This window comes from Lipophrys pholis (assembly GCF_963383615.2).
Source record: "Lipophrys pholis genome assembly, chromosome: 7".
NCBI classification, from domain to species: Eukaryota; Metazoa; Chordata; class Actinopteri; order Blenniiformes; family Blenniidae; genus Lipophrys; species Lipophrys pholis.
The window spans coordinates 29,556,354-29,577,974 of record NC_137638.1 but is presented as its reverse complement, the minus strand read 5'-3'; the positions used below and the strand labels follow the sequence as shown (position 1 = coordinate 29,577,974).

Below are 21,621 nucleotides of genomic sequence, written 5' to 3'. Positions count from 1 at the left end.
CCTGTCATTCTCATTACTATTGAAGAATCGCTCATGCTCTCTTGCACACAAGCAGACGACGTTGCTGACGCATGTCATCAAGTAATACTCAGCAGGTCGTACCAGGGATCTTCCTATGAGTACAAGTACTCCATGCAGCATCGGCTTTGTACCTGATGCTGGAGTCGTTATCGCTGCATCCCTGGTTAGCAGATTCGAGTCTTCTTTCCTGATTTGATTCATGCTTGTGCTTCTTTTTTGTAGCCAAGAGAGGGAAGCCACATCTGGAAGATGCACATGGTGAAAGGTCAAGAAGGCCTCGGGATACAGATCACAGGAGGCCGTGGCTCCAAGCGCTCTCCCCACGGCATCATTATAGCTCGTATCGAGGAGGGCGGAGCCATTCACAGGTAACATGCTGATTCAGCACTCATTGTGGGCCGCCTTCAGTGTGCTGGATGGTTTTGTGTTGTGTTTCACTGTCAAACGTTCATGTTTTCCAGGGATGGTCGCCTTCATGCTGGTGACGAGTTGCTGATGATCAATGGTCAGTCTCTGGTGGGTCTCACTCATCAGGAGGCCGTTGCCATCCTCCGCACCACGACCGGCCTGGTTCAGCTTGTGGTGGCAACCAGGGTACGAGAGCACAGTTACACCCGGGACAGGAACAAAACACATGCATCGACTCGTGTCTAGGACCTTTACCATGCGAAAAACTAAATGGAGTTTGTGAAGGGCTGCTACACTCTCTTTTCTTTATTGGATTTAAAACATCATATATTCATGCATATGTCACTTTTGCAATTGCTTATGTCACCTTATTAGAAGCACTAACAGCAGATAAGAAGAGTTTTCATTCTTGATGTCATAAATTAACGATCCCGGAGTCTCTGTATTTTCTCCGAATAAAACATTCCATCCAGACTGAAGGCAGGATTATCTCAGATTAATATTAATTACCTGAGTGTGGGAGCCCTGGTTCGAATCCGGCTGCAGCAGGAACATCATCCGAGTAGAAACTAGCCAACTTGCTGCGTGGAGCCCGGTACAACAGAGCTCACTTTAGTGTGTGTGTGTGTGTTTGTGTGTGCGTGCGTCTTCATAGCGCGACAACGCAGGAACATGATCGTCACAAAGACTCTCAGCAATGTTTGATCAGACTTTTCTCGGCCTCCCTGTAGGAGGAGTCGGACGTTGGTTTTGAGCGCTTTCCCTCCACCAGCCTGCCGGACCTGGTCAGCACCTCCTCCTCATCATGTCAGGCGGCTCCCTTGCGCCCCCCTCAGACCTCTAACAGCAGCACCAGCCTGCACAGCACCTACCTGGTACACACACATTTGTTTGGGTGTTTGTGGGGTTTCAATGTGTCTGATACGAAGTGAAATGAATGACTGATGGGATGGCGGGTAATTAGGTCAACAGACTGGACGCCGTCCCTCCCCGCTGGTATTTTCCACTCCTTCCTGAGGATTCGGAGCGCTTTCTGGGCCAGATGGGATGTATAATCTCTCCTGTCTTTCCTCCTGTTTAAATGCATCTAGATAATCGCCATATGGTGGAGTCAGGATATCTCAACCACGACAACCAACTTCCAGCAGCGTAGCAGGAAAGAACCCGACATTACTTGGAGCTAATACACCATCATATATCCAGTGATGTCAGGGAGGCTTACTGAAGTGGAGCAATATTTGAAATATTTATATGTGCGAAACTATGTGACAGCATTGAATGGATTATACTTTTATTCAAGATATTAGGGATGCTTTCTACTTTCTAAAGTACCAAATAGCTGATTCTGGCATCGTATCTATGCATCCATCGACTTGGTTGGTAGAGCAGTCAGCTCCCAATCTGAAGTTTGCAGGTTTGATTCCCATCTCTGCCTGCCTACATGCCGAAGTGTCCTTGTACCACAACATTAGTTTCCTATGTGAGAATGTCAAAGGTTTGAGGTCGGTCAATATAAATGTTTACTGCTCTGCACACTAAACTTGGAGTTCAGATAAAGAGCTTTTAGTTCTTTGTAATTTGACAAATATTCACAATAGAAAATCCATGACACATGTGGGTTTTTTACTGTATATATTTTAAGAGGAAATCATTATAAAAATGCAAAAACTTACCATTTTATCAAAACAATGGAATAATTTTGTTGACATTAAAACAATAAATGTGACACAGACAAATTGAAAAAGATAAGAAGTTATCAGGTTTAAGGTTATAAATACTGTTCATTGGTCATTGCTGATGCTTAAAAAAAAAGCCTAAAGCTAGTAAGTCAGCAAATAAGTAAGTAACATTTATTTATATAGCACCTTTCACAGACAAAAAGCCACAAAGTACTTCACAACACAGTTCAAAAATACCAGAGAGTACACAGACTATAAAAGGCCAAGACAACACAATATCCTAGCAGCCCAAAGGTAGTTAATTAAAAGCCTGAGGAAATAGATGAGTCTTAAGTTTGTTCTTGAATTGAATTGAATTGACAGAGTCAATTGAGTGCAAAGAGGGAAGAAGATCATGTCAAAGCCTCGGAGCAACATCCTGGAAGGATCGGTCACCTCTAGTGAGAAAATGAGAGCGTTGGAACCTTCAGCAGGTTCTGATCCACACACCTCAGAGCCGTTCAGGGGTGTAAGGCTGGATCAGATCACTGATATAAGAAGGAGCCTGACCATGCAAGGCTCTGAAGACCAGGACCAGAACTTGGTCCTTGTCCTATATGACACTGGCAGCCAATGAAGTTCTTTTAGAACAGGGGATATGCAAGTCCTCCTATTAGTACGGCTCAGAATTCTCACTGCAGTTTTGCACTAAATGCAGTGGAGAGAGCTCCTTCTTGTTCAGACATGAAAACAAACTGTAACAATAGTCTAAACACGAAGACACAAAAGCATGAATGATAAGCTCCAAATCATTCCGTGAGACCATATTCCTAAGTTTAGATATTTTCCTGAGTTGAAAGAAGCAGTTCCTCGTCAGCTGCTTCCAGTGCTGCACTAATGACAGGTCTTTGTCAAAGATAATGCCCAAGTTTCTAAGAGACTTGGCTGAGCAGACTGGCCTCAGTCACCCAGGTACTGTTTAATCCCAGCAATTGAATCATCAGGGGCAATAACCAGTGTTTTTGTTTTGTCTGCATTGAGCTGCAGAGAGTTATCACTTAGCCATTGTTGGAGCAAGGAGTTTAGCTTTCGGATCTCAAACGGCTTAAAGGAGCATTAAAGCTGATATCATCAGCAAATAAGTGGAAAGAAACATCACCGAACCTTTGGATGCTCTTTCCCAAAGGGATCAAATACAACAAAAATAAAACGGGGCCCAAAACGGAACCTTGAGGCATTCCACACAACAAATCCGCAGACTCAGACCTTATTTGGTTAGCTGTAACACTAAAGCTATGCCCGGATAAATATGAGGAGAACCACTGTAGAACTGACCCTCATAGTTCTACTTGATCCTGAGGACCTGATGGTCAATGGTGTCGAAGGCTGAGGACAGATCCAAGAGAACTAGAACAGTCCATTTTCCAGAATCAGCAGACATAATGTCGCTGGACACTTTCAGTAAGGCCGTTTCCGTAGAGTGTTGCTTACCGGAACCAGACTGAAACGGCTCATGGATGTTACTTTGGTCCAGTAACAATGTCAGCTGTTCACAGACCACCTTCTCAAGGATCTTAGACAGGAACGGGGGCTTAGAAATAGGCCTGAAACTATTGAAACACTTCGGATCTAAACCTGCTTTTTTTTTTAGTAATGGCTCCACTATGGCATGTTTGAAAGCATTGGGAAACACCAGTTGACAAAGAGAGGTTAACCATTTTAGTAACACACAGGCCAATTTCCTCAGTAACAGGACATGCTCATTATTGCTTCTGGATCAGCCACTGAATGCAACAACTTTTATATTGATTCTAGACTCGTGTTGAGCAGAACTGTGGATCCTAGCGCTTTATCCCTGCTATCGCCTCCATGTCGGGTGAAAGTAGTCTGAGGAAAACAAACGTCTGTCGACGTGGCGCGAAATTAACCCAGTGACAATGAAAAGTGCTTGAGCTTTCACTGTCCATTGTTTACAAGGAAATGTAAAAAGAAATCTGGGTGTCTCTTAGCAGTTGACGAGCCCAGAGAAACTAGAAGAGCAGGGTCAGGGAGGGGCAGCCAAAGCAACCTGCTGCAGCCCCACACCTATGAAGCTCTGCAGCCGATCCCAAGGTAGGCGCCTCTTCAGGACCGGCTTGTTTGTCGCACCTTCAATTGTTGGTCAACTTTCTCCCTTGAACTTTACAAATCCAAAGAAAATCTGCGTGTGTCCTGAGGAGGTGTGTTTTCGTTGTTTCCCTGCTCAGCGGGGAGCACTCGGCTGGAGTCGGTGGGTGAGGATGACGAGCTGTTTGTGGAGAACGGCGTGAGCAGCTGTGAAGTGGCGGAGAAGCCTCCGCCGGGCCGACGTAAACACTCCTTACCTCAACAGCTAGATTCTGCTGGAGTGAGACAGGTCGGTGAACGCCTCGTCCTCAAGTCAAAGGTCAACTCCCACAAAGTCATTTTTGGTCTAATAAAGGTCCTGTTTTCACAGCGGCCATTTCAAGTGAAAATGCAAAGTTTCGTTGTGGTTTGGATTAAGTGGGTTTACGTTTACACGACAATGGTGCTCAGAGAAACTGAAATGCCTCCCGAGGTGGAACTTTTTGAAAACGCTTGGGCTCGTCGCCGTGTAAACAAGCGGAACCAAGGTTTTCTGGACACGCTCAGGCACGGTCCGGAGTTGACGACGGATTTGTTGCCATGAAATGGGCCCTAAACATTACATTAATCGTAAGATTTTGTTTTCTGTCAGCTATGTGATTTAGTATCACAGAAAACTCCATATATCAACACGTAGCTCAAGACATTAAACCTAAAACTGCAGGCCAACAAGAAAGATGTCATCCTGAAGTGTGAAGGCGTCACACAAGTGTGCCGTGAGAGAAAACAGAAACTCGATCAATGGGAAGCCTCGCACAAGTGTATTATGACTCAGTATAATTTATACACTCAATGTTCCAAGCATGAATTTATTTAACCCTTTTTATATTCATGTCCCTTGTAGGAATATCAGATAATTAAGAAATCCGCTCGCTCTCTGAGCACCGTTCAAGTGGAGTCTCCATGGCGACTGGCACAGCCGTCCATTATCTCCAGCATCGTGCTGATGAAAGGCCAGGGCAAGGTGAGTGTGCCCCTTTGACGTGTATGCATGAGTACTGCTCAATCGCATTCGTGGGGCTTCAGTATGTCTTGATGGTGATTACTTACTTGAGTTTCTGTTGCATTCTAATCACAAGTTGGTGGGATGTTTTCCTGTGGTGGATCATCACATAATCCATTGTACACCCCAGAAAGCATATCCGTGACCTTTTTTTTTTTTTTTCCACACTATGCAACAAAGACAAGTTTCCTATTTTATATATTGAAAACACTCAATAACCAAATGAGCACATGACAGATGCAGACATCCAGATAAAACTGGAAGGAAAGTATAGTGCAGACAAAATGTCCAAAGGTGACTTTTTAGTTTTTTCCAAGCCAGAATCTGTTGTGAAAACAAAGGAGGACAAAGATCATAACAAAAAATAAAAACCACTGAAAACCAGCTATTGTCACAGTCGTGTCAGCAAACAACCCCCCAGTGACTTCAAGGCAAGATATTCAAACCCAAACAGAGAGAAGACAACATCAAACCAGAACACTTCTGAAAACTGGCTACTATTACAGTCCTGCCAGCAGAAAACTTCCATCTATCCATTTTCTGTTCCACTTCATCTTGTGCAGGGTCCCAGGGCACCTGAGCAGGTCAGGGCAAGTTCACCTGGACAGGTGGGGCAGGTGAGGACAGGTTGACCAGGACAGGTGAGGACAGGTTGACCAGGACGGGTGAGGACAGGTTGACCTGGACGGGTGGGTCAGGTGAGGACAGGTTCACCTGGACGGGTGAGGACAGGTTCACCTGGGCAGGTGGGTCAGGTGAGGACAGGTTCACCTGGACCGGTCACCAGTACAAACAGTACAACTTCTCAATGCAAAAAAAAAAGACCAGCAAAGGCAAACAAGCAATTTTTTTCTCAAAGTGTTTAAAAAAAGAACAACATATCACAGCATAAATGAACCATCCAGTGCAAACAAAACCTCAAAAAGCACAATCAATCAGAATCTCTTCCCTAGAAAAGACGAGAAACAACACAATGAGGAAACGATACAACCTCAGTGGTCCTTTAACCTGAGCAGTATTACTGTCTTGTGCAGCACTAAACTACCAAGACTACTTTTAAACTACTACAAACCGCAAACAGAAGCTCTTTGGTGGAGACGATTCAAAGTGCACGATGCGACAGTAGAAGCATGAAAATGGGTCATGATACTTGAGACAGAGCATGAGAGAGCTGAGACACTTCTCGGACATCTGGGGGACAGTTTGAGGTCTTGTAGCATTGATGGTATTTTCATCACACAGGATCAGAATAAAACTCACATCTCAGCACTGAGCTGCAGAAAACAGTAAGTCCATGTTACATTCCAGAGCCAAGTGCAAAATCTTTTCTTCCACCTTCTCATGCTGACTTCTTTTCATCCACTGTCAGTCAAACTGCATCATACCGTATCCACACAGCCACACAATTAAACACAGCACAGGAGCAGACTTACATTTCTGCTCCTGATATCTGGAGGACAGCTGTGAACACTTGAAGTTCTGAAGACGATAACATCCGAAAGCACCTCAGTTTAACAAAGTACGTCTTCATTATTTCTCACATTGTGTCAAACATGCTGCAGTGGCGTGTTTTTCTCTCTGTGCTCGTACGAGAGGACAATCAAAACCTGAAGTTCTGTTAGAAAACCACTGTAGTTAGAAATGGTGTTGTGATTATTGCTACTAGTAAGTCAATATGGTGCACCCTTACTCAGGTTATCACACCGAACTATAATCACAATTTGTAGAAGGTATAGCCTGAAAAAAGACGTTAGAAAATATTACTTTAAAGAAATCATCTTGTGTTTTTTCACAGGGCCTGGGATTCAGTATTGTTGGAGGACAAGACTCTGCTCGTGGTCAGATGGGAATTTTTGTCAAAACTATTTTCCCTCATGGAGCCGCCGCAGCTGACGGAAGACTGAAAGAGGGTAAGTAGTATTATCATGATATGATTGTTTTTGGTTTTCCAGAATTTCCAACGTTTCATGTGAAAAAGCACCACTTTTGCGTTTTAGTTTTAGAAAAGTTTTGTGTTTACATGGCAATGTTCTGAAAATGGTGTAGTTTGCATGTCTGTCCACTAGAAGGAGCTGTTGTTTGTTTTTTGTAAACAACAAAAAACAAACTACACACACACATGCGCAAAGCACAATACGCTATAAACATTAACAATGGTGACATTCGTATGGACAGACGACCAAACTGGATTGATATCATGCGTGACGGCAGCAGCACCACGTTACAGTTAACAAACATTAAAACATCATAAAACACACCCAAACTGGGAGTCATGACTCACGTTGTTCTTATTGTCCATCTACTGGTGCTCGTGCACAAGAACTATTCACTACGCCTGTGGTGTGCATGCACAGTGGCAGCGTTTCTGGAATCTACACAGACACTGAGAAAAAGTGTTTCCAGAAAGTGTAGTTTGTTTTCTCCACATTTACTCCACGACGGAGGCAGAGCATTTATGAAAAGTTCCACCTTGGGAACTGTTGTCCGATCGTGTTCTTTGTCGTGTAGGAGACGAGATCCTGGAGGTGAATGGAGAGTCTCTTCAAGGACTCACACACCAACAAGCCATCCAGACCTTCAAGGTGGGCTCCAAGTTTACTTCAACAGTGTTGGGAGGTTAAAGATAAACTTTGGCTAGAATCCGTCTTCTCTATCACTTTATCCACTTTGCAGTCATCACGCAAAGTGACTTTACTCTTTTCGTCCACCGGCTGCTCTGATTGAAGCTCACCTGCAGAAACATGGCTCCATATTAGAGATGCATCGATACCACTTTTTGAAAGGACGAATACTGGTCCGACTAACCTTTATGATTTCATGACGCCTTCATGTTCTAAACATTCACCCTCGTTTATCTTCCTGCCCAACAGCAGCTGAAAAAAGGTGTGGTTACGCTGACGATTCGAACCCGTCTGCGCAGTCCCAGCCTGACGCCGTGTCCGACGCCGACCCTCCTCAGCCGCTCCAGCTCACCAAACTCCAACGCCAGCGGCGGCACTCCCCTCCCACCGGGGTGTGAAGAGGGCGAGGGCCGCAAAGGCCCCGGTCCGGGTCCAAAAGACTGCATCATCATGGAGGTCACACTGAACAAAGGTCAGCTTGGTTTTCACGTCACCGCTCCCACGTATCATAATGAACATCTTGAAATTTCAGCAGAACTTCATTTACGGTCGGTATTACTTTTGTATTCCACATTTATATTGAAGAATCTCCAAACTGCGGACATCACTCATGCTCTCTTGCTTCCCTGACACGTCACGTAATACTTTTTTTTTTTTTTTTACTGGTACTTTATTTTCAACCACTACTGGATCTTTATAGATAAACTAACTTTTAGTGCTACCTTTCTGATAGTTTTTAACTTCTACTACTACTTCAATGATAATTAACTGTTACTGGTAATTTATTGATACCTCTTCCACTATTACTGCTATAATTAAGCATAAATATTATCCTCTCTCTCTTTCTCAGACACACACACACACACACACACACTCACACACTCACACACACACACACACACACACACACACACACACACACAATGATAGAGCTGTTGTTATTTGAACCTACTCACTAGTGGCAGTATGGAGGGGATAGTAGTCGGCAGCGAGCAGCAGGGACACTCAACATTTCATCTCAAATGTTCTAGTTTTATCTGTCCTCTCAGTGAAATTGAACCCGCTTCTAAAGCTCATGAGACTGAGCAGACTCACTACTCCACCTGCTGGTATGAAGTGGCATTACTTCATGCACAATTCAGCTCAAATATTTCGCCGTGGCGTTTTAACTGTTGTTTTTCCACTTTTTGTTGAGGCTTTAATTTACTCTGCTCTATACAAATATGAAAAACAGCATGTCCTCATCGTGTCCATGTTTTTCTACCTTTTTGTGGGATGGTTTTAGAGCCCGGAGTTGGTCTGGGGATTGGAGTTTGCTGTCTGACTCTGGAGAACTCTGCTCCTGGAATCTACATCCACAGCCTGGCTCTGGGATCTGTGGCCAAGATGGACAGCAGGCTCAGGTGACAAGGACACAAGTGGACACAAATTTGATGCCAAGATATAAAACGATGGGCAAAGATTTCTGAAACGTTTGTTTGAATAGCCGAGGGGACCAGATACTGGAGGTGGACTCGGTCAGTCTTCGCCATGCCGCTCTTAGCGAGGCCTACGCTATCCTCAGTGAATGTGGACCTGGACCTGTCAGTCTCATTATCAGCAGGCACCCAAACCCCAAGGTAGGAGGTTGTCATTTTTAAAATAAGAAGTTAAATTCCCTTCAAATGTATCCACCATCAATCCCATATTATTGTTCCATTGTAGGTGTGGAGCTGGATTTTGAATTGTGTGTATTATTGATTTGTTGTTTGTTTGTCTTGTGTTCTTCATCATTTTCTTAACTTCAAGGCTTTTTACTGTTTGACCAGGACAGGATGCTACACAAGCAGATAGTTTCCATGAGCGTAGACGCAGTTTCTGGCCAGTTTTGACGAGTTGATTTCAGGTTGGAAGAAGCAGCCCATGATTGTATTTTTCTGGATCAAAGTCAACTGACTGCAGACGAAGCAGCTTCCATGTGAACTTTGACCTTTCACAAGCCGTCCAGCTCCGAGGTCAAAGAGACCAGAGCAGAGTGCAGCTGCTGATTCTACATGTGCATTCAGTTTGACTCTTCAGACGTCTTTCATGCACCGAAGCGTCCATCTACAGCCGGGAGGCTTTTCAGAGTCTGGACCATCTTATTGTTTACAATTGAAACAGTTGAAAGACCAACGAGAGGTCACTCTCTTGCCCAAGCCAACAGGATTATAAATGAAGTCAGTTCTTGGAATGATGTTGCATTGTCGATACTTCAGCTTCGTTTTACAACATGATCGCTGATGCATTAACCCAGTTCAGAAATCTTCTCTAAAGAGTCACCATGCTGCTGTAAATACTCCCTATCAGAGTGCCGCAGATACATTATCTTTAGAATTCTGTCTTACGGCAACTGGCAATGCAAAGCATTATGCTTTTGGATGAACATGCAGACAAATCCATCTCGCCAGCATCACATCTCCACAATGCCCTCCGGGAACAGTTTTGAAATTTGGTCCTTAAGTATTTTAATGTTAGTCTGAGGTGAAGTGATGAGATGTTAGAGGTGAAGGTCAGTGTCACAGAGATACTTTTCATTTCTCTGGAAGGAATCTCTTCACATTCTACAAATATGTTCACCCAGAAGAGCAGTGAAGCCACTCAGACGTCATGTTGGCGAAGGTTTAAGTTACCACCACCTCGAATGTGACCGTCCATCCATTTGTCCGTCCATCTGTCCATCCATCTGTCCGTTCATCGTACCAATTCCTGGTTATATTTCCTAATACATTTTGATCACTAGTCTTTCACCTTTTCACAAAAGCTCCTCCCGGGTAACTTCTAAAAGCTTTTGCTTGTTTGTGTTGATGTTGAGGAATCAGAAATGTATCCACACTGACAGGAGTCGTGAGAGCGGCCGATGCACTGACCATGGTCAGTAAGACTTGAAGCACACGGTTTACAGTCAAATCACAAACTTAATGTTAGAACTACGATTGTCCCGAGAGTTAAGACATTAAAACATTTTTCTGTCTCGCTGGGAGACTCAGTCCCACATTCATGGATTTAGACAAGAGTCATGTCTGTTTGCTATTCCAATCAGCATGCGTGTAGCTTTTGTTCAGCCCATGTTAAAAGGAATCTGATTACTTGCTTCCGTATGAGAACAATTAGCTTTTGGTAAGAATCTTGGTTTTAGTTCCTCAGACTTTTCAGTAACAATTCTGTTAGTTTGTTGGGGAGGTAACCAGATAATAATAACTCCTGTTCCATTTTCATTCCACAAACTGTTCATAGCATCATTTTACTTGAGACTGAAAGTCTTACAGACGTAAAACAAAAAAGAAAAATAATATTTTCCCTGCCATAAGTTTCTTTTTAACATGGTGTTTATTTCCAGCCCCACAGTGTTTGATTGTGTTGTTTCAGGTGTCAGAACAGGAGATGGATCACATTATTGCCCGATCCACACTCAGGGACAAAATGAGCAGGAACAAGCACTCGTCTCACACTCAAGGTTTGATCTTCATCTCACTTTAGCTTTTACTTGATGGAACCTCGTAGACGCTGATCAGCTGGGGTTGACCCACACCAACAACTTAAGGATTTTGGAGGTTTCACTAGAGTTGTACCATCATTTTCGTATTCTCATAAACAAAACAATATTTGTTTGAATTCAAATTAAAAACATTTTGTCTTTATTTACCAATAAGTTCGCTCAAATGAGAAAAACAACAAAGCCACTACTTCTGCTTCTCTGCTGCTCGAGAGGCTGCACAGTATCAGGTGAACATGTAGTATTGTAATACTGATATGACTCATGATGAATACCAAGACGTCGATGGTGTTAACTTCTATGTGTCTTGATATTTTGGTGATTGGTTGATTACATTTTTAAAAAAATGGTTAATTGGCCAATTCTTTTGAACTAATCAGAAATAAACACTTTTCTTTTATATTTAAAATTCTGTCACCGTAAATTTGTAAAGTATGAATGTTGGGATGCACTATTACCACCGTTTTACTGGCTGGGTTGTATCAGGGATCTTCTCCGAGTACTCCGTGCAGTATCAGACCCGATACTGGTTTCGGTGCATCCCTACAGGAATACCCAGTGCATGGAAATATAATTTATTGTAACATATTGTAGTGTTTATGTCACAATCACAATACTGTTTTACTCTATTGTGCAGCCCTGGAGGATAAGTGCACGTATTGGTTAAAGAAAAACATGTAATGATTTGTAAAATGAACGTCGAACATTGGTTGCTTCGCTGCATTTGATGTAAAAGTTGATGTTTCTTGATGCTGTGTGTATCTGCAGGACTTTCCTGTAAGAGCCCCCAAACGTCGGTGAAGGAGCGGCAGGGCGACGGCTCCCCGGCGCTCAGCTGGACCATGAAGAGATTCCTTGAACCTGCCAGCAGAGTAAGAGTTTACTTTCCTCCTTTTTACCTGAAACAATGATTCACGCTGTGAGGGGTGTCACAGATGTGCTCACCTTGTATTGTGTTCACACAGATAGATGTGCCGTCACTCTCCCATTGTCTTGCAATCGTTGTTGATTTCCCTTTCTGAAGCAGGGGTCTCTGAGCTCTGAGACGGAGTTATCTCAGTACTTCTCCCAGGACAGCTCCAGCCCCTCCTTCCTCTCCGAATCCATTCTGACGGGCTCCACCAGTGAGGAAGCCCTCCAGCAGAGCTTCAGTGCCTCAGTAGAGGACAACTCTTCTCAAACGCATGGTAAATCTCATATTTTCAGACATCGCATAACGGGACCCAAAACTGACTGTTTTTCTAATGAATTGTCGCGTCCCAAAAGGAGAGGCATCTTTTCAGTTCGCTCCTTCAAATTGCTAAAAGTTGTTCCTCAACCACTTGCGCCCCATTTACACAGCATCGAGTTTAAGTGAAGACGCGAAACTTTCATTGTGTTTTAGGCGTCCGTCCACACAACACTGATGCTCGAAGTCAGGGAAAACACAACTTTTTGAAAATGGCTCCCAAAAGTGGACGGTTTTGAAAACACTCAGGCTCTATCGACATGTGGACGGGCAAAAACGACACTTTCTAGAAACATGAGGCCTTCCTGGTTGGGAATCACTGCTCCAAACATTCAGCCATGCATCATCTCCGCCCTTATAGGTCTGGTCTGGATGGAGAAGCCTACTGCCTCTTTTTGTTGTCTAAACTGAAATCTTTGAATATAAATGCCTCTTTTAGGATTAACTATATTTTGTTGTAATGTGAAAGAGGGTTGGGTTCAAAATTGATCAGACGGATAATATCTGTCTTTATTGAGCTATAAAATAACCTATTGGTTGCTTTAATTACGTCTCATGTGCTGTGTCTGGTTGACAGCGTTCACGTCGCGTCTGACTGGAGTGGAGAACGTCTCTGAAGACAAGACTTCCTGTCCCCTCACTCCCACCGCAGAGACAGTTTGCCAGCCCCTCACTGTCTCCAGTCCTGCATCGGTGCGGAGTCCACTCCTCCGTCAGCGACGGGTGATGTGCTTCGATCAGGACCTTAGTGATGAAGAGGAGTCGGATAACGGTGCAAGCACCGGGCTTTTCCACAAGCCTCCTCCTCCTGATCCCATCAGCATCAGTGACGCCGCCAAAAGCAGTTCAGCGGCGGTAATCGCCACGTCATCGCTAGATGTGGACAGTGAAGCTGGTGGAGACGTGCAGAGGTCTGGAAGCAGTGATTTCACAACGTCTGTGTGTGGTCAGGGTGAGGAAGAGGCTCATAACAAGTCAGACCCTCCTGGGTCAGAGTCTCCCTTCATGCCTATCCGCTGCCCGTTTGACCTCAAGGCGAGCAGCGCATGCTCCGCTTCCAGCGGTCTGACGTTAAACAACGGTACAAATCATGACGATGGACAGGTGGAGTCAAAACGCTCCCCGAAGCTTGAACATAAAGCAGTGACGCGGGTCAAGAGTATGATGAGCATCGAGGCACCGGCCCTCCCGTTGTGCCTCCAGGTACAACCCGGCGCCGCGGAGTGTGGGCGTGTCCGCCGGACCGCTGCCGGCTCCGCCCTTCACCAGGTGTGCAGGAGAGGGGATTCCAGCGAGCTCCTGGGTGTGTGCACCATTGACACTGTGACCCTGAGGAGAAGTGAGGAGGAGTCGTTCGGGCTTGACCTGGAGATCATGTCATCGCCTCTGAAGGTTGTCATCACGGAGCTGAAGCCCGGAGGTGCAGCAGAGCGGGTATGAGCGACTGTGTTCGTCTTCGTTCGAGTCCAGTCATCGTGTGAACGGATATCGTTTTCAGCACGTTGCACGCAAACGCATAACTTCTGAAACGAAAATGCAAAAACAACGCGTTTTCACTTGAAACGTGTACACAGAGCACCAGTTGCAGCAGTTCTGTGTTTGTTGGTTGCAGTGAATCACTGCAGCTTTCAGTCTGTCCTCCGTTCCACTGCTGGTTAGTCGTGGCCATTAAATCAATCCACAACTTCTTTCATTGGAGATGGATTGTAAGCAAGAGAGCCTCTTGTGGTACAATGTAGTATTACAAATCTAAACTGAGAAATGCATAATTGTTGAGCTGATGTTTGAATTGTGTATAAACATGTATATTTAATTCTATATTTAGAATTGTACCACACCAGACGCAAGTTATTTATATCTGAGAATTGACTGAATCCAATAAAAAGCAGATTTTCATTTGGATTTGTTTGTACTTTCAGGAATCTACAGGCAGGCTTTGTCCTGGAGACGAGATTGTCAAAATTGGAGAGAAACTAGTGTGCTCCTCTACTTACCAGGAAATATGTGAGCTCATGCATGACCTTCCAATGACATTGTCTTTGGAGGTTAAGAGACCAGTCTCAGGTAAGACCTTGGTTTTCAGTCATTTTATTTCATGTTTATAAGTCACCCAGCATAAGTTTAACTTCCCTTTTTAAACTTTGAGTGGAACCAAACCGGGGTCCTTTCTGCTGTGTGTCACAGTAATTTGGATTCTTTGCACATTGGTTTAAATGTGCAGCTGCATTGGGATTGAATCTTGTAAATGTTGCATTGCTCCACTATTTGTTAGCCAATTAGCACACCTAGAAGATAAACGCAAACGCTGTTTTAACTTCCATCCAAATGTTGTCAATGGTTGTAAAGCTTTAGGACCAACATGAACAACTACATGGGCTGGATGCAAGTTGAATGACGGTCTCCTGTAAAAAGGCTCAAATAAGTGGCACAGTGCATCCGGGTATATTCCAAGTCCAGTTTTGCCATTTTAACTTTGGATAATTAGAGTGCAAAGTGCCGTGCCTGGTCCACAGAGGGTCTGTTAAGCCTCTGAAAGCTGAAGGTGTTTTGGCTGTAATGGTAAATAAATCAGCTGGTCTCACTCAGGACTCGGGTGGGCTTGTGATGTGCAACACAAACAGTAAAACTGCCGTGTTTAGAATTATTGTGTCGGTCCATTCTCTAAAGCGGATCACAGAGTACTCATACTTGTAAAAGATCTCCCATGATCTCACATGACATCCTGCGTCAGCAACGAAACTCGGTGCTAAACATGATTAAAGTATGACTGATACACTCAGTAACAGATAAAGAGTAATAGATTATGAGATATTTTGCAGAAAAGCAAAGCCCATGTTCCTGCCCTGAGCTATTCATCCAGTGGCTCCTCGGATGTTATTCAGCCTGCAGCTGATGGTTGTCCTGTAGGTTTTCCTCCTCAGTGGCCACAGGAACACCAGCAGCTTCCTGAGCTACATTTGTCCTTGGAGACAGTCCCGTTTCCTTTGTGTCTCCATTGTTTCTGCTTCCTGTCACATTTGATTCCACTCCTCATCTGTTTACTCCCGACCATATAAATAGCTTCTAGCATCACAGGCACAGCTGTCCTGATGGGAACCCGCAGGACCGTAATACTGCAATACAGCAGTTTGAACTTCCTTGGAGGAAAATGCGACCGCAGTAAATGACGGCGTCACACATGAGACATGGCCACTATGTTTCAAGTGAAAACGTTTGCGTTTCAGAAATAATTTGTGGAAAGTTTTACAGTTTGATGAATGGAAATGACAAAGACCTTTCTGAACATGAACCTGTCTGGAAACACCTTGTCGCTGCTGCTACACATGCGGACCGCGGCCGTAGTCAATAGTTGGACAATAAAAACAAAGCTTTCCTCCGTCGTGTCAAGACTCCCAGTCCATATCCTCCTGGACTTGGTAGTTGTATAGTTGACAGTCACCGTAATAACAGTCCAACTTGGTGGTGTGTCCACTAGAATGTCCAGCCATGTTAATGTTTATCGCCTGTGGCGGCTGGTGATACATTTCTTCTTCATTATAATTCAATTTCAGCCAATGTTAACTTAATTTAAATGCAGTGCGTTTATAAACCACATTACAACATTGTTGTCTTTTTTAGATTGAGCGAGGCCCCTGGTGGGGATTGATTATACGTAGTTATTGAATAGAGAGCACTTATTAAGACTCTTTTATTAACATACAGTATGTGTAAACAAATTCAAACGGACGCTTCATTAATCCCTTTTAGAAAATTAACGTGTTTTGGGGCTGGTTTACTGGAAATGATAGTTAATCTGAGTTTAGGGGGAAAAAAAGGTATATCAGGTATATTTTTAAACAAAACATCAGCACATACAGTTCAGAGCCCTTTGTTAGTTTGTTGGCATAACCTGTTGGCGCAGCCATGCTTACACCAAAGAGCTATGGAGATGCTGGTAAAACGGAGGAAAAACTCAGGATCAAGTAGATGCAAATGTGCTGGGAACTTTGTTTCCCACAATTCATCATTTCTTTCATCTCCGTCAAAACATAAACGGTTCCATCGGCTTCCAAACTCTCTTCTGGGCCCATAACCTGTTGGCGCAGCCATGCTGACCCCTAGGAGCTATGGAGGTGCCGGTAAAACCGAGAAAAAACTCAACAAAGCCTTCATTGCATTTGTCCTGCGTGCGAACAACCTGGCAAATGAGCAACAGACATTTATTGAATTACACACCTGCGTGTAGCCACACCCACACCCGAAAGTAGGTCACACCCACTAGATCAATTAAGAACACAAAGTCCCATATGTCAGCATAAACAGTGCATGACAGTATTAGTTTATTCATATATTAAACTTTCCTCTTGGTTCCACCAGTGGGGCCACACCCCAGCGCCCTGTATTGACCAGCCGCCACTGTTTATAGCGTATTGTTCTCTGCAGTGTTTCTGCTAGAGCCGTGTGAACAGACATCATTTTCAGAACATTGATGTAAACGTGAGACTTTTCTGAAAGAAAAACGATGCGTTTTCACTTGAAACTTTGTAAACGGGGTCATAGAGACATGAGGGATTGTAAACGACAGATTCAAACAGTGCTGTAGTCTTTTCTCATCATGTCCTTGGTGTTTAAAAGCTTTTGGCAGACTTGTTACTATTCGTAGCCTTTCTGGAACCACCATGTGAAAGATAGAAAACAAATTACTGAACATGTAATCTGAGCATCTCTTGAAAAGTGTTTTTTGGGCTTTAATCCTTGTTTGTATGCACTCATTGTTCTCCATCTCACCTCTGTTTACAAGCTGTTAGCGGCAGGTCACTGTGCTGTGTGCCTTTAAATAGACTCCAATGTCTTTCCCTTTTATGCCAACTAAGATGTAGGACCAACCCTCCTTCACCCACTCCCCCAAAGCAACCTGCAGGCAGCTGGCTTTCTATCCATGGTGACTATTTCATGCAATATATGCTAGTTTACTAGTAGTTTAACCCCTTGTATGCTGTGTCCCAATACGGTAGCTGCGTAGTTTAGTAGTAGTTTGCCTTCAGCTTAACCTGGACATTGCTGTGGTTTGTTGACTGTTGGGTCAATCCTAATTTCAATCCCCATGCTACTTCCTGTTCTGTCGGGGATGCTTTAAAGTTGCTGGTGGAGTGTTAATAGATGAAGGGATTTCAGATCGACATGGTAAAAGAAACAAATGTTTCCCATATTACAACCCAAAATTTTATTATCAAGCTTTGATATTAAAAAAAAACCACGTTTCTTAAGATGTAACTGTATCACAAGACACAGCAATTGAAGGAATATTGAGGGGGAGCAGCCACAGCAATGTCTCGATCTCAGTCTTCTACCATCTGCAGACTGTTTTTTCCACTAGTCTTCAAGTTTTTCTGTCTCCATCAACAAAGATATGTACATAGTTACTTTTAGTCTTCGGTTGTAAGACTGAAAAATATTAGTCTAATCTTACCTTTCAGACGCAATGTGCTGTGTAGTCTGTAGTCATGCAATATGCCTTCATGCACGGTCAAATAATTCCTTTCCTCATCTGCCTTTAAGGTCAACATATTGTTAGTCTATGACATGCCACATATTTCATCTTACTTTAACCATTTGATTGATGTTGAAAGCTATTTTAGTGACACTGCTCAGTAAAGATAAACCCAAATATGAATTATGCAGGTTGTCATTGTGTGAATTTGTTTGTGATTAAACTAATAACAATTGATGTTTATGAGGGTTTTGTCTAATTCTTATGCCTATCAAGACACCATGAAGGAAATGATCAGAATAAAATGGACATTTCAAGAATAAGGTGAAAAGTTTGAATAAGAAAAAATAAGAATTAATCTGAAAAGGAAGTTGAAAAGTTCAATAATTAAACATGAACAATAAATTTAAATAGCACTTGGAGCCAAATGTCAAGAATGCAAAAGCCCTATGTTACATCTCCTGATGCAACATTGAGAATAAGGTTGAAAAATCAAGACTACTTCTTGGGAAAAAGTCAAAGTATTGGAAATGGAGTAAAAATGTAAAGAATAATTTTGAAGTGTTGAGTGAAAGAGTAATCATTATACTGATAAAAAAGTAAGAATAAAAATGTAATAGTAGTAATACTATCATCTTAATAAGACTTAAAACATGTTCATAAACAGACCTCAGAAGAATATTTACACTGTATATGTCAAAGTCTCGATATATATTTTAATTAACAATCTCTGATTGAAGATTTAAAGTGGTATAAGATGAGCATTATTCTGACTGCATTAGCATGATGTGTGTCTAAACTCCCTGTATTGCATGATTCAGTAGCAGCTTTCATTTTTCAAAGAGACTTTTGAAATCAAAAGTACTTCTACATGCCCGCTTTTCCTCTCTGTTTCCAGCTGTAGATCAACTGTCCAATCTGAAACTGACGTTGGGGAGCTGTGATGGAACAACCAGGCTGAATCCGGCCACTACTGCTCAGGAAACATCTGACGAAGGACAAGTAACAAGCATCAAGTCTGAGAATTCCAGTCATTCAACGCCAACAGAGTTGGACTTTGAAATACCGATCACTAATATAGATGACATTTTGTCCGAAGTGAGTATCTGCTGTGATACAAATGCACCCATCAAATCCACAAACGGAACTTTATCTGATGACTCATCTGGATCTTCGACCCGACAAACCACGGCCTCGTGTGAAGGGGCTGGCAGGGAGCTTCCAGTTCAGTCCCTTCCCATAAACGGCTCCGTTATGGACGGAGGAAGTGAAAAAGAAAACAACTATTCTGTTTTCAATGGATCATTTGAAGACGGGCCTGAAGCTTCCTCTAAACACATGTACCCAACTGGAGATGACAGTGATTCAAACTGTGACTCCTCCACTGACCATAGCGTGCTGGTCGCTGACGCAGTCCATGGCGGCGAGCGGTCCTCAGACGAGGAGGAAGTGGAACTTTGTTCCCCTGATGCCAAACTTACTGCTTCTAGTGAACACTGTCATTTACAACAGGCGGCCAGTGGATCTTCTCCAGACCAACTTGTGAGCAACAAGCATAAAAATCTTGACCAGACCTTGGATGTCTCGCAGAACATTCCCGACGTCTCGTCTGCAAATGAAGAAAACTCTCAGCATTCCCCGTTACCAGCTGGATCCCTTGGACAGCCACCGTGTCAGTCCTGCAATGGGACAGAACCTTTGACAGTCGCAGGCTCTGTCAGTACGAGGGGTAAAGCCTGTGTGGCATCCAGCTCAACCGTCAGGAGTTACTCTCCATCAGACACACACAACGATGCTTCAAGTTCTATCACAAGTATCCATGAAGATGCCTCACAGACCTCTTCCTCCCAGAGGAATCTGAACACACATGCGACAGGATTTAATGCCTTAAGTCCAAGCAACGGATCGGATAAAAGTGTGCCGGCATCGATGATAAACCAACAAAAGGTCTTGGAGTCCAGAACCTTTTTCAGCCCTGGTGCAAGCTTTTTCCCAAAGGAGTCTGGTGCACTGAAGGTCCTTGGCCAATCAGACGGTACTGTGTGGAGCAGCAACGTTAAGATCCAAATAGAAAGCAGTCCCCCGAAACTTAAGGGCCTCAGTATCAAGAGTAGGAACAAACTGCAGGAGGAGCTCCTCAGGAGACCCATCAGGAGTGACGGCCTTGTCTTTTCTAACACAATACCACAAACTGCCTCTTTGTCCAGCTGTTTGAAGTCCAGTCATCAGTCTGATACAAACGCCTGCCTTTCACTGCCCAGAAAGCAAATTCCTGCAGAGCTCGGGCGTTCTCTCAGCTCATCAGAAACTCTACAACTCGCTAATGAAAAAGACACCAATTCAGGTGCCAAATCTCAGCCACCGATTACTCAAAGAACATTCATAGAGGTTCGACTGTCTTCTTCTGGATCGTCACCACCACTTTCAAAACACAGTGAATTAACTATTTTGAAAAATATTAAACACCCTCACAGTGGTATCGATGTGAAATTAACTTCTATTCTTTCTCCCACCCTTTCCGTATCAGACAAAGCTAACGGTATGGTCAGTAGCTTAGTGTTTAATTCACTCTCGCCTCCTAAAGCAGCTTATTCAACCTCAGTTGATGGGTCCAAGGTGAATCCAGGTATGGAGGCCGGTGAGGCCCTGAAGTCCAGCACGTCCAGACTGTATGTAAAGACGGTGGAAAGGCGGAGTCTCCCCACAGACCCCGCCATGTCTGCAGGCTGCAATCCCTTCTCTGTCCGCCATAAAATAAAATCCTTCGAGAACTTGGCCAACTTTGACAAGCCTGTGGCTCGAAACAGTGACATCCAGTCCTACGCTTTGGCATACAGAGCCTCGCTCAACCAGAGGATCGCCGGGTACATGGGCCTGGTCAACTCGGTGGACTGCAGGGCGCGGCAGAGGAGCTTCTGTTCTTATGTGGAGAATCTGATTCCTGCTGCATCCTGCTCACCCCTTCTTGATAAACCCACTGAGGCACGAGTTCTAAAAGCCCTGGACGCCACTGCACCACAGACGCCCCCGGTGCTGCGGAGGAAGCACGGCAGGCTTCCTCACAACAGGCTGCGGCAGCTCAGAGCTCTCAGTATGCCCGAACTGGAAAAGCTATGCACAGAGGACTTCACCGCAGGAGAGAGTACCAACAGAGATAAAATGGAACCTGACATAGAGACCCATTTACTTAAGAAAACCACAGCTACTGAGAACTGCTCACCCTTAACAACCCTGATGAAGTCTGAGGTGAACAGGGTGAGCCGAGGAGATGCTGATCCCGCCCAGGAGACGTCTCGGGGAACACAGGACACCCGAGGACAAGCACCTGGCTGGTCTGTCAGGTGGGGATTTCATTATCCTGATGTATTTTATTAGATCTGAAAAAGATAATCTAGGGATGCACCGATACCAGTATCGGGTTCGAGTACTCTTACTGGCAAGAGCTCCCTGATACAACCCGGAGAGTACTATGTGACATCATGTGTCGCCGGTACGCAAGACAACATGAGCGATGATTGCACTTTGGAAAGTCTTTACAATTAATGAGAATTAT

The 21,621-nt window shown here is 43.9% G+C and overlaps 1 protein-coding gene across 1 annotated transcript in view; it reads left to right on the top strand.

Annotated features, from left to right (window-relative positions):
• The window catches only part of pdzd2 (PDZ domain containing 2), a 51,364-nt gene that overhangs the window by 23,753 nt on the left and 5,990 nt on the right, over nucleotides 1-21,621 (top strand). The window contains exons 5-21 of the mRNA XM_080467576.1: nucleotides 244-389; nucleotides 483-615; nucleotides 1,161-1,304; nucleotides 4,097-4,199; nucleotides 4,334-4,482; nucleotides 5,077-5,196; nucleotides 7,031-7,145; nucleotides 7,744-7,817; nucleotides 8,106-8,328; nucleotides 9,142-9,259; nucleotides 9,343-9,475; nucleotides 11,244-11,331; nucleotides 12,139-12,242; nucleotides 12,398-12,557; nucleotides 13,176-14,032; nucleotides 14,518-14,662; nucleotides 18,967-21,409. Coding sequence (XP_080323702.1) covers nucleotides 244-389; nucleotides 483-615; nucleotides 1,161-1,304; nucleotides 4,097-4,199; nucleotides 4,334-4,482; nucleotides 5,077-5,196; nucleotides 7,031-7,145; nucleotides 7,744-7,817; nucleotides 8,106-8,328; nucleotides 9,142-9,259; nucleotides 9,343-9,475; nucleotides 11,244-11,331; nucleotides 12,139-12,242; nucleotides 12,398-12,557; nucleotides 13,176-14,032; nucleotides 14,518-14,662; nucleotides 18,967-21,409 — 5,255 coding nt within the window. The remainder of the gene's footprint in view (nucleotides 1-243; nucleotides 390-482; nucleotides 616-1,160; nucleotides 1,305-4,096; nucleotides 4,200-4,333; nucleotides 4,483-5,076; nucleotides 5,197-7,030; nucleotides 7,146-7,743; nucleotides 7,818-8,105; nucleotides 8,329-9,141; nucleotides 9,260-9,342; nucleotides 9,476-11,243; nucleotides 11,332-12,138; nucleotides 12,243-12,397; nucleotides 12,558-13,175; nucleotides 14,033-14,517; nucleotides 14,663-18,966; nucleotides 21,410-21,621) is intronic.